We start from the raw sequence: 15,093 nt of genomic DNA, 5'->3' as shown, positions 1-15,093 counted from the left end.
TGATATAATCTTTCATTAAAAAAAAAAATTAAGACAATCTGTTGAGCAGTTTCCGAGAACATTAGCATCAAAGGTGTTGTTTCATTTTTCGTTACAATTTTTTTTCCACTCACACCTCAAGAAAGAAGTTTTACTTCAAAAAATAGTTTTAATTACTTATATTATAAATTTATACACCTATTAATCAAATAGATATCATAAAAATAGCATTCCAGTCATTAACTTTTCAGTCCACTTCTCGCATCGATTATGATATATTACTTATTAATCATTAACCTTTTTGATTTAACAGTAATAATGACACAATAATTAAATTATTTAAAACCAAATTTTTAATACTCACAAAATGTTTAATAATTTTCCAGGGAAAGTATATGATCAGGCTTTTCACCATTGTGATTCTTATCCCACATTGCTCTGTATAGCCTTTCCAGGCCATTTGTGTATATTGAACAATTAAATAATGGACTTTCAGACCGTGCTCGCCAGACTTCTGCTCTCATAGTTTTCAGACTAAAAAATATAATTAGAAATAAAATAATCATATAATATTCATCAAAATAATATTTATGATTAAACCACTCACTATTCCTTATCAGTTCCTAGTCTGATGGCAATGTCTTGATATTCCTCTCTAGTCCGTGCAATGAGTTCAGGGCATCCAAGTGTTGCCAGTTGTGACGCAGCTACTCTGGATGCCAATGTCTCTCCTACACAAATAAAATGGTTAAAATGTATCAAAAAACTATATAATATTGATCATGTATAATACATACCTGGCAAGGTAACAACTGGTGTGCCTGTCCATAACACATCCATACTGGTAGTATGGCCATTACAGAGAGGAGTGTCTAAGCATACATCAGCTAATTGTCCCCTACGTACATGTTCTTCTTTAGCAGCGACATTACTAAACAATATACGGCCCGGTTCAATGCCCAAACTAGCAGCTGTGCTCTGAATATGGGTTTCACCAACGGCTGGGAAACGCAACAACCATAATACAGAATTGGGCACAGCTTTTAAGATCTAAACACAAAAAAAAATTTTAAATACAGAACAAATTGTATACAATTATAATTAATAAATATCCTCCTTACATTAACCCACATAAGAAGAGTGTTTGGATCTATTTTGTATAACTGATTGAAATTGCAATAGACGACGGCGTCTTCAGGCAAAGAATACTGCTGGCGTGAAGTAATAACAATATTTTGGGGTACTTCTTCTCCTGTGGCTGTTTTGCTATTGCCACTGTCTACTACCGCTAATCCATTTTGTAATACAACTCCGTTGACGGAAGTTTGTGCTTGTCCAGAAGCAATCATAGTCTGGAAATTAAACACATGTTAAATAAAACACTTCACTAGTTTATTTTAAATTTTAAGTACTTCAATAGGTGTAGTAGTTGGCAATTCAGCAAATTTAAAATTGACCTCAACGGGTCTAGTCTGTTTTGAATCTGTTAGTTCTGACATGATAACTTGTTTGATTTCTGTTACATTAGTGTTTTCAATAATTGGCGATAAATCTGCAGCATTTATGACAGCCACATTGTCCGCCATATCTTTTCTGCAGGTCACCTTATCACATAAAATGATTCGCTCACTCAAGTGAGGGAACATTTGTCTGTGATCGCCGACAAAATACGTATGTGGCATGTAAGCTAATTTCTCACTGTACTGTGATGCAAGTTCAATAGGTGATGTAACCATATCAGTAATTAAGTAGTCCATGAAGGGAGCACCACTCGTGCCTGGATATCCAAGCCACATAACCTAAAATTAATTTAATATAATAGTAGTCACATAATGTACATAATATTATACTCTTATCCTATATAATTTAATTTAATAAATCTAATGTCATTAAATCAATTTACTTGAATTGGAGCAGGACGCAGTGCAAATATTTCATTTCTTGCACCTTTTGTATATCCATTCATATTCACTAAAATGTGAATACCATCACTATTTATCTTATCAGCAGCTTTTCCATTACAAGGTATCTATAATAGAAAAATATGGTAAATATGTTTGAACATTGAACATTATTGTAAGTACAAAAAATAGAATTAAAGTAGTTCAATTGAATTCTTACATTTGATAAATCGATAAAATGTTCGGCTTCTCTAGCGATTTTTGATCTGAACGTAGTAGTATCATCTGTTGATAAAGCGTAACAGAATATTTCAACCTTTTCTTTGTTGTGGAGACCTGGTATAGATTGCATTAAATGTGAAGTAGGGTGATTTCCAAAATCTGATGACACGTATCCAATACGTAAGCGATTGCCAGGAGCCAAATCTTTGGTATACTTGTATGGAGGTTTATGCAAGACTTGAATTTTTTCCAAACACAGTGCAGCATGTCTTCCAGCAATTGCCTTTCGGAAGTTGTGTGATAATGGGTACAGCATAGAATGATGTGGATGGACAGAAGGCAAACGGTTTTTCTCTAATTGTTCAGCAACGATGCTAACCAATTTCTTCATGCGAGATTCATAATCAGTCCAGTCACACACAATTTGTAAGCAATGCGCAAGATTGCAATAAGCATCGGGAAAGTCTGGTTTTAGTCTCAAAGCAGTTCTATAAGAGGCAATAGCTTCTGGTATATTTCCAGAATCTTTGTGAATAGAAGCTAAATTACTGTGAGCATCAGCAAATGCTGGGTTAATCTGTATCGCTCTTGAATAACATTGTAGAGCATTCTGTATATCTTGCATCTCTTTGAGAGTGTTTCCCATGTTTGAGTAGGCATCTGCAAACGTAGGCTGAATACGAATGGCTTCTTGATAGTGGTTTAAGGCTTCGGTTAATTTGCCTTGTTGCTGAAGAACAGAAGCCAAATTGGAATGAGCGGCAGCAAATTCGGGGAAAACTTCCAGAGCTTTCAAATACAGACCAGTCGCCTCTTCTATGTAACCTTGTTCTCGTTTTATATTGGCCAAATTGTTCAGAGAATCTGCGTGTGTTGGACATAACTTCAAAGCTGTATTGTAGCATTCTTCAGCATCTACAACCTACAGTAAATAATATAATAAATTATTATGTTAGGTTATTTTAAACATAGGTTGTAATACAATTATTATTAACAATCAAAGCACTAAAAACTTCGAAAAAAAACGTTTAACATACCTGTCCTTTTTCTTTTAAAGCATTAGCCAAATTGCAATAGGCGTCAGGGAAGTTGGGTTGTAGCTCTATAGCACGGCGATATGTATCAATAGCTAAATCGATTAGTCTGAATAATAATAAAAAAAAATAAATAAAAATGTAATTTTTAAGAAATTAACAAATTTTTAGTTTAACTCACCCCTGTTCATAATAAACACAAGCCAAATTCCCATGCACAACAGCGTTGGTTGGGCTCAATGCCAGTGCCCGAAGATAAGCAGATACAGACCTGAAACAAAGTTTACATTTAGAACCTTGTAGATGAAGCTGTTAAAAGATGTTTCAATATAATTTAATCACAAAGTGGTCGTTATAACATTTAATCATCTAAAGTTTTAATAAATTTTCAAAATAAAATCCCTAAAGAATAAAAAACCATATATTTGTTGATATACCATACAGAAAACATAATATTAAAATACTGTACAACCTACAAATCCGAGACTAAACTTCATAAATCCACAAAGTAAAAAAACGCAACCTACAACAAAGAATTCAGTCACAACATTGATTATATATTATATAAATTTTATGTTTGTTTATGTTGTTTGAATGTATCCTTGTAATTATAATCATTTAATTTATTGTATTTTTGTGCTCTCTGTAGCTATGTGATGTAATAAGTTACCTATAATCTAACTGTTAATATTATGTACTTGTATTTATGATTGTTACTTTATCTGTTCTACTTACTATGTACTCTATAGTCTATACCCTTGGGCGTTTATAATTAAAATAAATAAATAAAAAATAAATATTGATGTTGGGATAAATTAAAAAACTTCTCTACCGAAAACAAAAATTACACCGAAAAAAAAAACACTTTGACCTGATACCAGTTTTATTTTTCTTTGAAAATCATAAATCATTCATACCAAAAGATATCAATTTTGAGGCGACAAAATGAAAAAAAAGTAAATATGAATTTTAAAACGAACACATGCACTTCCGATTGTCTACGAGACATTTTAGAAGGAGTGCGCGACCTATATAGGCTATAAGTAAGTTGTAAGTCTAAAAAATCTTTATTGCGTTATAAAATGATCCTATTCGCTTGATCGTTTCGTTATCTGTGTCCACAGTCCATCGGAAAGCGTCGTTCGTATTACCCCCGTAGAAGAGGGTTTTAAACAATGCAACACACTCGCACACCAGTTTACCCTATCCACATACGTACAGTCCGTACCATACAGAGTGATTCACTTTAGTAATCATAATCGAAAAAAAAGAGCGGTCGCTCAAACGGATCACCCGTATATTATGCGTCCACGTGCGTGAATACTTAATATTATGGTGAATAAAGTGGTGCATAAATCCAGTACAGTTACTGCGACGACACGCGAAGTTTAATTTGCCTGGCCTGAAAAGACGACGGTAGTTTCCCATCCTCTTACACAAAAGCTGCCTAGCTTAATGTAGCCGAACGACAACGATTTAATATATAATATAGTTGATGGGCCGAACGGGGGCGGAATATTGTTGTCGGTGTGTAATAATATTGTATATTGTGCATTTATGCGTGCGAGTCTCGATTGTCAGGAACAGAGTTCCCAGCCGTCGTTCACACGCTGTTGTTGTGTAGGTCTATATAGGTTATATACTTATATATACATAGTCTCTCGAGAGGGTCGATATTACCCCACCGAAGACGACAAACAGCCCGAATTTAATTTCATCCGATCATATGATATAACGTCGATAAATTCATCGGAAAAGACGAAACGTCGAGAAGCGAAACACGCGTAGTATCGTGAACGATACACATTCAACGGGTGCAGCGTTTAAGTAAAAAAGTTTTAAAAAAATAACAAAACAGTCGACAAAAATCATAAACCATTCCTCTTTTAGTTACCTATTTTATTTTTTAAGTCACGCCGTTGAACTCATTATAGGTACTTTTATGTTTAAAATATTTTATAAGAAATTGTTTTTACTATAATTATTGTGTTATGTTTACCACAGACTTCAAAAACATTAAGTCTAAAGCAAAGGTTCGGAGTTCAGAATAAAATTATTTGGACGCAGTCTGTATTCTTATAATATGTATGATATAAACTGTATAATATAGCATATTAAATTATTATACATTAATACATATACTTTCATGGAATAATATTATATTAACCACACCTAAATAGAATTTATTATTACTATGAGATGAAATTAATTGAATTAGCAGACTTGTAAAATTAACATTCAGGTACTGCAGGAAGTATGATTTATAAAGAGTAACTAATATTCATTACCCCTCAGTAGGTAATTATTAATAAATTAACATTGCTTAGATTTTTTCCTGATGTTTTTTTTTAAACAATTTAACCTACAAATTAATATTTTATGACAACAATTTAGAAGATTTAGTCGATACCTATATCAAAATAGATGTAGAGACGTTATAAACCATACATTTCAAAAAGATATATTATAAGAGACGGACTCAATATCAATATGAATCAATATCAAAAATAGGCCCATTGCAATATTATTACTTATTAGCTATTTAGATTACGTTAGACTAATTATTAACTGTAGAAATTTGCATAATTATTAATGATGTTAATGATATACATTTGGTACGATTTATGCATAAGTTTAGGTTTTAGGTCAAAGAAATTTGTTATACTACTACTTCAAAATAAAATTTTAATTTAATTTAATTTATATTCAAAATATACAATTATTATAATAGAATATTTTTTAAAATACAATATCATACTAAATAAAAGTATTGATCAACAATGTATAAATAAAATATAAAATGTTATTCAAATGCATTGTCACACTGGAGAAGTGGGAATCGATAAGTAAATAGTAAATATATATGAATAAATATTTATTTACAACAGGAACGGGGGTTTTTTTTTGTTAGTAAATTCAAAGTTACTTTCATACGTTTAGTTATTTAATTTTAATTAAATAAACATTCTTGGTAATTTTCTCCCGATTACATTTAAGTCAAACGTGTTTCCAAATTAATTGTTTGTATTACCTATTTTATATTTCTAAGTAATTGATGGATATTCGGTTTATCGGCTTATGATTGACACTATAATATACAGAACTCTCTTTTTTGATTTATGTTTTCAAATCATCCTAGACCCTACTTGATATATTTGTTCGTATTCAATGTTTAAAATATGTATTTAACATTATATTCGAATTTGTTAAATAAAAATATTTAGTATTTTATTTACTTTATATTCGCATACGGCATACTCGCATATAAACTAACAGCTGAGGTACACAGCACAAATAAAGCATTTAGCACACAAACACAGTCTATTATTTCTAAGTAAGTTTTAGAAAAATAATAACGTATATTATACGAGTTCAGTAAATTTTAGCAACCAAATAAACACAAAATATATTTATGGTAATATTGCTAGCAGATTATTACAGAAATGTCACAAAATATTATATTTAAATATAAAACATTTTAAGAAGTCCAATTATAAGTACGATAAAAGTTTAAAATAATAAATTACTATGAAATAAAAAAACAACAATCAACTACTGGGGGGTTAATAAGAATAAATACAAAAAAATAAGGAAATTTCTTATACAACTCTAACAGTTAAAAAAATAACTTAAAGCTACGTTATATCGATTCGTAAACACGAATAGCGTCTTGCATATTATAATACAGTTATCTACTTATCTATAAATGTACCTATTATAATTGAAATGTTTTTGTTTAGTTCGAAAAACACGCCATCTCATTGAAAACACGAACGAATTTATGACAATGTTACGGATTTGTGAATATTTAAGTTCGTTTTTACACGAAAACCTATAGGTGGCATCCAGTATACACACATTTACGTTTTAGATAATATTTTTACTGGAAAAAAGAAAAATATAAAAAGTATATCGGATATTACAAATGTTGAAACGGTTAACAAGATTGTAACAAAGAATTGTACAAAGAATGGAAAGAACGGAAGAAAATAATAAAAAGTCCTAAGCATACAAACTGTTAGTTTTCTACAGCATTATTTGATGAAAAATATTGTTCAGTATTCATGAGCTCGTGTTGTTTAGTTAGGTATATTGGTATCTACTAGTAAAATATATTTTATTGTCGCATACTTCGTGAAAATTGAACTTTAATAATGAATGAAACGTGAAACTTTATATATATAATAACACAATGGCAATGATTATAGAAAAGGGATATGACTTGATGTCAATATTTTATAATAATAAAAAGCTTCATTATCGTAATCGTATACAGTTTATATTTTATAGCGAATACCTTATACAGTTATACTACTATAAGAATATAATATTATATAGTTCAATATAACAGACTGTTAGATTATAGTATCACAGATTATATTTGGTGAATATATTGCAATAAATACAAATTAAAATTAAAATACTTATTATATTATTATAATATAACGGACCTTATTCTAAGGATTTGTCTGTATATTGCTCTAGAATGGTAGTCGGTATAGAAGGTGAAATGCTGATATCAGATAACTGAATGATTTTTAAAATTCACAAATTTGTATTTTTTGATATTATTATGAAATAAGATTATAAGTATGTTGGAATTGAAAAATATTAATGATTATTTAATTTTTAATGCCTATATATTCGTACCAGTAGCGTACACAGGACTTTAGTTCGGTTAGGGTTGGGGTTTTTAACTAGTAAATAATTTACATTATTTTTTTCTAAACAGTTTTCATATAAACAATTATAGTTAGTCTCAAATTTAGTCTACATTTACAGTGTTTAACCGGGTCATCTATCTATATAGCGCCTCTTCGGGCCGTAATAAACGTGGTAATAATCGATGGACGATGATACACCATCGATTATGGCAGACCTTTAGCAATGTTCTAAACCAGCCAAAAAAAACAACTGAATCTATGACTAATCAATGTCATATTCAACAATTTATTTTATATCTATAAAAAACGACCAACAATTCATCTGTGTGTATCAAAATGTTGGTAAATATGATTTTTTTGTAGAAAAATTAATTTCAGGGGGGGTCAGAACCCTACCCTTGCGTACACCACTGATTTATACTCAACTTTATACTTTAGACACTTTTTACTGCTTATTCGATTGTTAGAATAATCCCAAATTATACATTTTAGAATATTAGTACCCAATATGTAATAAGTACTAATAACTAATGATATGTAATAACAGCACTGCAGTGATGCGTGTATCAAAAAATTAGGCGATATTTAGTGTTAAAAACATGAAATAACCTCATGAAAATTATGTCACCCCTGTAGTATAATAATATATTAGGTATACCAACTTGTATTTTGAGTAAAATATAATATTATTAAAATTAAAATTTAAAATACCAACGAATGAATTATCTACAACAAATTCGACAAATTTCAGAGGTCCGTCTATCCAAATTATTAATAATCAGTAAATCAATAAAATGTTTTGTTGTACACCGTACACATGGAAATAAGATAATCAAAATCGTGACCTTCAGACTGCCAGTTTGAAAAATTGTTGTACGATACATATATTAATTTATTCTCTCAGGGGTTCTTCAGATAGTATTATGTATATTTTATTCTTATTTATAAACTGCGAATAGAAAGAAAGAAATGTGATGCATTAAACAAGTCATATTTTGCACATGACAGATAATATTTACAGACACAATACGAAATAATTGATGGATTATAATTTATAGTTTATACATTATATTACAAATGAACAATGTGTTTAATGGAACTATTAAATAAATCATGTGTATAAACTACGAATATTCGATTAAAAAACCAAAATGTAATTCAAATTTCCCCACCCCAAACAAATAGTTTGTTAAAAATTAGAATAAATAATCAAAAATAAAAGCCAAAAGAAAGAAGTTGAAATCGTGTAAGTCCAGGGATGTGTGTTTTAGAAAGTGAACAACAAAGAACGACGTTATACAACGAAATATGAAATACGTATACCAGAGATCACTCTTTGTCCACAGATATATCATGCGTGTATTGATATTTGCAAAACAGATGTGTGGAGGAGAAGATTAATTATACTATGACGTTAATTCTGTTTAAATTGTCATTGTTGTTTGGAAGCAGGACAAGCGTTATAATAGGAGTTTAATACGAAGTTGATGTAATCCTTTCAGGCAATATAATATTATAAAGGAGGCTAATTCTATATACTTTTCTGTAGAACGGTCACATCACGAATAAAAATACTTCTGCAGCATACGCGCAAAATGACGACATAACCTTGGCCTAACTTTTATACACATTACGACTTAGTACTCCTATGATATTATGTAGAAACATCTTTAAAAAAGATAAATAACGTTTTCCAAAAAGTTTATATTTAGATAAAATCCTGGCGCGAATCCAGGCAGTTGGCGAAATTTAAAACGTTACTACGGCGAGAGAGTGACTCAACTAAATTAATATTATGCTTATTTTACGTATGTATAATTATGTATATATAATTATAAATGCATGGGTTTTAAAACTTTTGATCCTGCACAAGTCATGAATAAAACAGTAAACAAGAACACGCCGCGCGCCGCTGCTATTTTCTATTTAAAGTTTTAATCTATTAATCGGAAGTTACACGCGAAATTCCACCGCCACCGCACCATACATACTCCACAACGCTGCAGGGGGTGTATATCAAGGTTCAGGGTGAAACTCCTCTGGATATATTAATACATTAATTTTGCGAACGAAAAGTTAATATCGAAAATGATTGCTTTCGTACACATATAAATTATATTATATACATACCTCCTATTATCTTGTGTAAAAATATAATATAAAAACGGTGGCAGGCGATGCGACGCGCAATATTGTTGGGAAAACGGGACGCACGTGCATGCACGCACGAAGATGACCACGTGCGGTGGCGGCAGGGATCGTTAATGTCACTGACACAACAACAACTAATACATAGCAATAGCCCTACTACTCCTTCAGCGGGGGGCTTTTCCCGCGGGACAAAAGACCAACGACGCCAAAGGTATAATAAACAATAAATGCGCGTGAGTGTGTGTGTGTTCAAATGTATAGGTCGGTCCTTCGCCTCTGCACTGGTGACTGGGCGAAACCCTTCAAAGAGAAATCAATTCCATTCTTGCCACGGTTCGAAAAGCAACGACAGGTCGAGCCGAGGAAATTAAAATCGTAATATAATTAAATTTTCTCGACGTTCTTCGGTTTTCAGTTCAATCTGTCAAGCCTGAGGCAGAAAAACAAAATCGACCACCACGATAAAACCGTTTGGACCTTTGACCGAACAGCGCAATGCGTACACTATAATATATGTTGAGGGTTTTAATATTATTATCTAGCGGTATACACCTAGTCAACTAACGTCTCCTCCGTCTTTGATCCCTGCAGTCTAAAAGCCATCCAGGCGTAGCTAATCTTTTAATTGGGAGAGTGTTTATGTAATCGGGGAATAGAAAAACGTATTATTTTGTTTAGGGGAGGAAGGTTTTTATATTAATTCAGAATAACTAATTCACAGCCTAATCTGGTGCATAATAGATAGTAACTAGCCAAAATATGCTTATTCTGCACTTTACTAGGTACAATAGTAATATTATATTATGGCGACGGGAGGACAATATTATATTATATAGACAGGATTTCTAAAAGAGGGAAAAAACGGGAGCCAAAATTATATCGCAACAATCGGCAACTATCTTAATAGTTAATGGGGACGCTTCTTGTTCCGGAATATAATAGCACATTTTACCTGATAAAACCAAATGTCGTTTTATTTATATTGTTGATTGAAAGAATAACAATATTATAATATTGAATAAAGAAACGTGCATGGACAATACAGTCTTTTACAATTAACGTATTTTCGTCGTGTGCGAACGTTCTTTCTTCGGCAAGAATCCCGAACACGCACCCAACCCCGCCAAAGGTGATTAATGCGTTTGTTATTATATTATTATGATGACGCCGTGTACCTTTTCATCCACCGTTTAACGACGCCCAGACATCCGTCGGCCGGGCCGTCCCGCAGAGCAGCGGAAAACCGCGACTCGTCGTACCTGCGCTGCTCATCGGGCGGCAGTATCGTTATGATGGTGTACACGACGATGCACTGGTAGTCCATTGCACACAACCGCGGTATGAGATTTGCCACGCCGACGTAATACTGCAACGGACATGCACCACGACGATAGGCGATTGGGAGGGGGGGGAAGAAGTGACGTACACGCGGTCCCCAAACTACTATATAGGTATATGATATTAAAATACTCGCCAAAAGTGGCCGCGGACGACGTTGGCCGTCGGCCACTCTCCCGAAGACACGCGTGGGGGGTCGGCTATATCGTACGCGCGCGGTCGCCGCCGCCGCGAGCGTAGGAAAAGCGCGCGGCGAACGCGACTCGCGACTGCAGCGGCGACACGGACAGACGGCGCCGACTTCGGTATAATATGGCGTACCTCCGCCTTCGCTCTGCCCGCTCCCCCGTACAAGGCATGAGCGCCAGCGCGCGCCCGACGCAGTGCAACAGGCGGCTGGCGACGGTGGCGCGCCGTCCTCAGCCGCGCCGCGGTCGCCATGGCAATGTCGCAAAATACCTATATTATATACGCATCGGGGACGTGAAGATGCACGCTCATCTCGCGAGGAGGGTTCGACACGGTGCTCGAGGCGGTGGACAGGACGGTTCGATCTCTGGTTGCGATTTTTTTTTCTCTCAGCACTCACTCACCCATTCCACTCTACAGACCCCTCGATTCGATTGGTTGTATAATATATAATAGTAAAATATATTTTATCATTTTTATCGTTGTCGCAGCCTTCGTCACCGACCCCCGTTCGTCACGATGATTTATATTATTGAAAAATACTATAGAATAAGCAAAATCCGCATTTTACACAGCTATATAAACCCCCGACGTACAAAATTAAATTCATATTGTAAACGCGGCACAAGTCAATACAAAAAAAAAAAAATTGCTTTGTTATTCGTATGAAGCCCGTCGCCATCACTGTAGGAAAGCCTACATAGACACGCATTTCACGCGGCACAACCGTCCCCGCAACGTTTCGAATTATGTGCCGTAGATAAAACAATATTAATATATAATGTCGTATAACCTACGTGTACGCGCGTGTTATTATTATAGTCAGATTACACGGGCGATAAATAAAATTATAATATGCACCCGTTCGTTGTAATGGATTTTTTTTTAAATTACTATATAGGGATTGGGGATTAGGGGTGGATAAACGCCCAAGATAACGACGTAAAACAGTAACCTTGTTCATCTCGAACGCCATTTAAGACTGACAAGTTACCGACAACGCAAGCGCAATTCCAAATATAAATAATTACCCACCACTGCCTTCGGCGAAAAGACAATCGTATTGTATTTACGAGTATAATATAATATTTAGGTACATTCGTGTCTAAACGAATTTATGTGTCGACACATTTAGGTAAATATATCGGTTATTTAAATAGTAATTATTATATCGCTATTAAATTGTAATAATTTACCTAAATTTAACTAAACCTAACCATAAGTCATGTCATCAAGATTAAAATTTGAAATATTAATAACATTCAAGAGATAAATTTATAAATATATAATATATAGAGTGCCACAGTGGATAAAATACTATATTATATATATCTACAATTTAAGTCTTCTGTTCTTGTAAGTTGTAACTATCTAGTGTAAGTACCATCACACTAATAATAATTTTCGTTTTATTTTTTAGAGATCTTTCTATGATAAATGGTATATATAAATAAGAACTATTTTAAGTCAATATTAGTTGCATTAAAGATATAATATTGACCTTAACAATAATTATACTACTTAAGTTAGTGACACTGCTAACTAAATAATTGACAGCACTTTATTTCTTTCGTGAGAACACTTTATAGAAAATTAAGACTTTCTTAATATTTTAACAGAGGTATTTACATAAATAATCCTAATCTTATATCAAAACTATTGGACTGAAATTAAACTAGAAATTATCAACAGTAAGACCATCGATTGTGATAGTAATCCATACTTATTCTATACCGGAACCATAATATAATATAATATTATATGGGACGATTCGATGACCGCAGCTGTTTTGGAGATAAATAATAGAAACTTTGCTATCCCAGAATTACGCATTACTAAATAATCATTATACTTATAAAGTAAATAATCCCGATGTACCTACAGGATAATTCACCAACCATGTTCATTGCACACCACTACTTTCCCTTTTAAAATGAGTTTATTCAAATTCTAGTATTTAAAGTTTTTAAGTATAATAATTAAGGAGCATAATATCAAAATTTTAAATTTGTATACCATTGAAAAGAGTATCGTTTGTGACAACACACATATTAAATGAGAAACAACCAATTTTATTATAAATTGTTACGTAGATGGTATTTTTTAAAAATGATGTATCTAAATTAAAACTCAAACGAGTAGTTTCTAAGTTGTTAAAATATATATATTCTAAGAATAATAGTCCTTAAAAATGGTTTTAAAAAATTAAAAATAAGTGTTATATTTAATAAAGTGCTGATTATATTATACTCGGTCAATTTTTACAAATTATAAAATGTTAATAGATTAATTAGTATTTACTATTTACTATATTTTTAAAACTATTACAGTCCTCATACCATCTTCCAAACCATAATAAATACCCTTAGTGGGTACAAAAAGTTAAATAACTCAAAAACTATACTCATTCGAATTTCGATCATAGACTTAAAAATGTATTGCGGGAAAAAATATTAATCACATTTGAAAATAAAAACAAGCTGATACCAACAGTACACTCCTTCAACGGTATTTTAAACAAAATGATAAACAGTTATTTGATATTTTGAAAGTTTGAAAAATTAACAAAAACTAAATTTACACTTTTAACAAAAAAATATAGTAACTAAAAAAATAAAATATCTTACATTTCGTATATAATTAAGCTTTTTCTGCTAGTTGAATTCAACTGACTCACATTTTCATTTAAACAAGAAACAAAAAACAACAGAATCTGGTGTTCTAATTACCTTTCTACTTTTCTAATTGTTACGTTTATTAATTAACGAAAGTAATAAAAGAACTTTATGGAAGTATAATGTACGAAAATAATATAATACAATTAATTAACTTTCGAAGTACAAGAAACATAAAATATATATATTTTAATGTATACAACAATTTTATTGTATTAGGTACACCTTTATAAATACAGTAATTTATGGGAGGAGGTATGATGTGTACTTGTAATTTCATTACGTAATTTATTTTTCAATATTGAATTTAACCGAAAGTTATTTATGTACTATGTATATTATAAAATTGAGCTTAAAACACATTTTAGAAACTCTAAAGATATAATACGAATAAATAGGCACATAATGCTGTATGCATATTAATTATATAATATAGGATTTCCGTAGAATTGGACAGATTGCTAGTCATCAGTATTATAATATTATATTATATTTATATCAAAAACGGTAGACATACAGTTTACGGGTAGAGCCTGTAATGCCCGTAGTTACTATGGTAACGGCCAAATGTTCAACAGGGGTTTCCAAAATACATACATTTAAAATAATAATATATTTACTTAAAAATTGGAATTTAGTTTTTCACTATTGATAAAGCACTGAAATAAAATGTATAACAAAACAAATAATTCTCAAGAAATTCATTTTATACAATTTACATCTTTGTAAATTGGATATTGGATATTATGCATACAGAAAAAAATGTATTTTAACATTAATTTGTTTTTTAAAATAAAAATTTCCATTATTATTTTTAATTAAATAAAAACAATAGAAATGTTTTTCTTTTAGTTTTCTTATTAAGAATTATAGATTTGTTTTTAATTAAAAATACGCTAGCCAGTTATAATTTAAAATAGATCTACGTGTACTTTATTCA

General features: G+C 31.8%; 1 protein-coding gene across 2 annotated transcripts in view; it reads right to left on the bottom strand.

The window, feature by feature from the left end:
* Nucleotides 1-343: 343 nt before the first annotated feature.
* Nucleotides 344-15,093, bottom strand: part of LOC132947224 (UDP-N-acetylglucosamine--peptide N-acetylglucosaminyltransferase 110 kDa subunit) — a 34,076-nt gene continuing 19,326 nt past the window's right edge. For both annotated transcript variants that reach the window (XM_061017465.1, XM_061017466.1), the window contains 9 exons: nt 3,318-3,407; nt 3,140-3,245; nt 2,101-3,024; nt 1,883-2,008; nt 1,392-1,778; nt 1,101-1,331; nt 777-1,029; nt 587-710; nt 344-513 (listed from right to left, as the gene is read on the bottom strand). In XM_061017465.1, coding sequence (XP_060873448.1) covers nt 351-513; nt 587-710; nt 777-1,029; nt 1,101-1,331; nt 1,392-1,778; nt 1,883-2,008; nt 2,101-3,024; nt 3,140-3,245; nt 3,318-3,407 — 2,404 coding nt within the window. In that variant the 3' untranslated portion in view covers nt 344-350. The remainder of the gene's footprint in view (nt 514-586; nt 711-776; nt 1,030-1,100; nt 1,332-1,391; nt 1,779-1,882; nt 2,009-2,100; nt 3,025-3,139; nt 3,246-3,317; nt 3,408-15,093) is intronic.

Source organism: Metopolophium dirhodum, chromosome 6, assembly GCF_019925205.1.
Source record: "Metopolophium dirhodum isolate CAU chromosome 6, ASM1992520v1, whole genome shotgun sequence".
NCBI classification, from domain to species: Eukaryota; Metazoa; Arthropoda; class Insecta; order Hemiptera; family Aphididae; genus Metopolophium; species Metopolophium dirhodum.
This window is presented reverse-complemented; position numbering and strand designations above follow the sequence as displayed.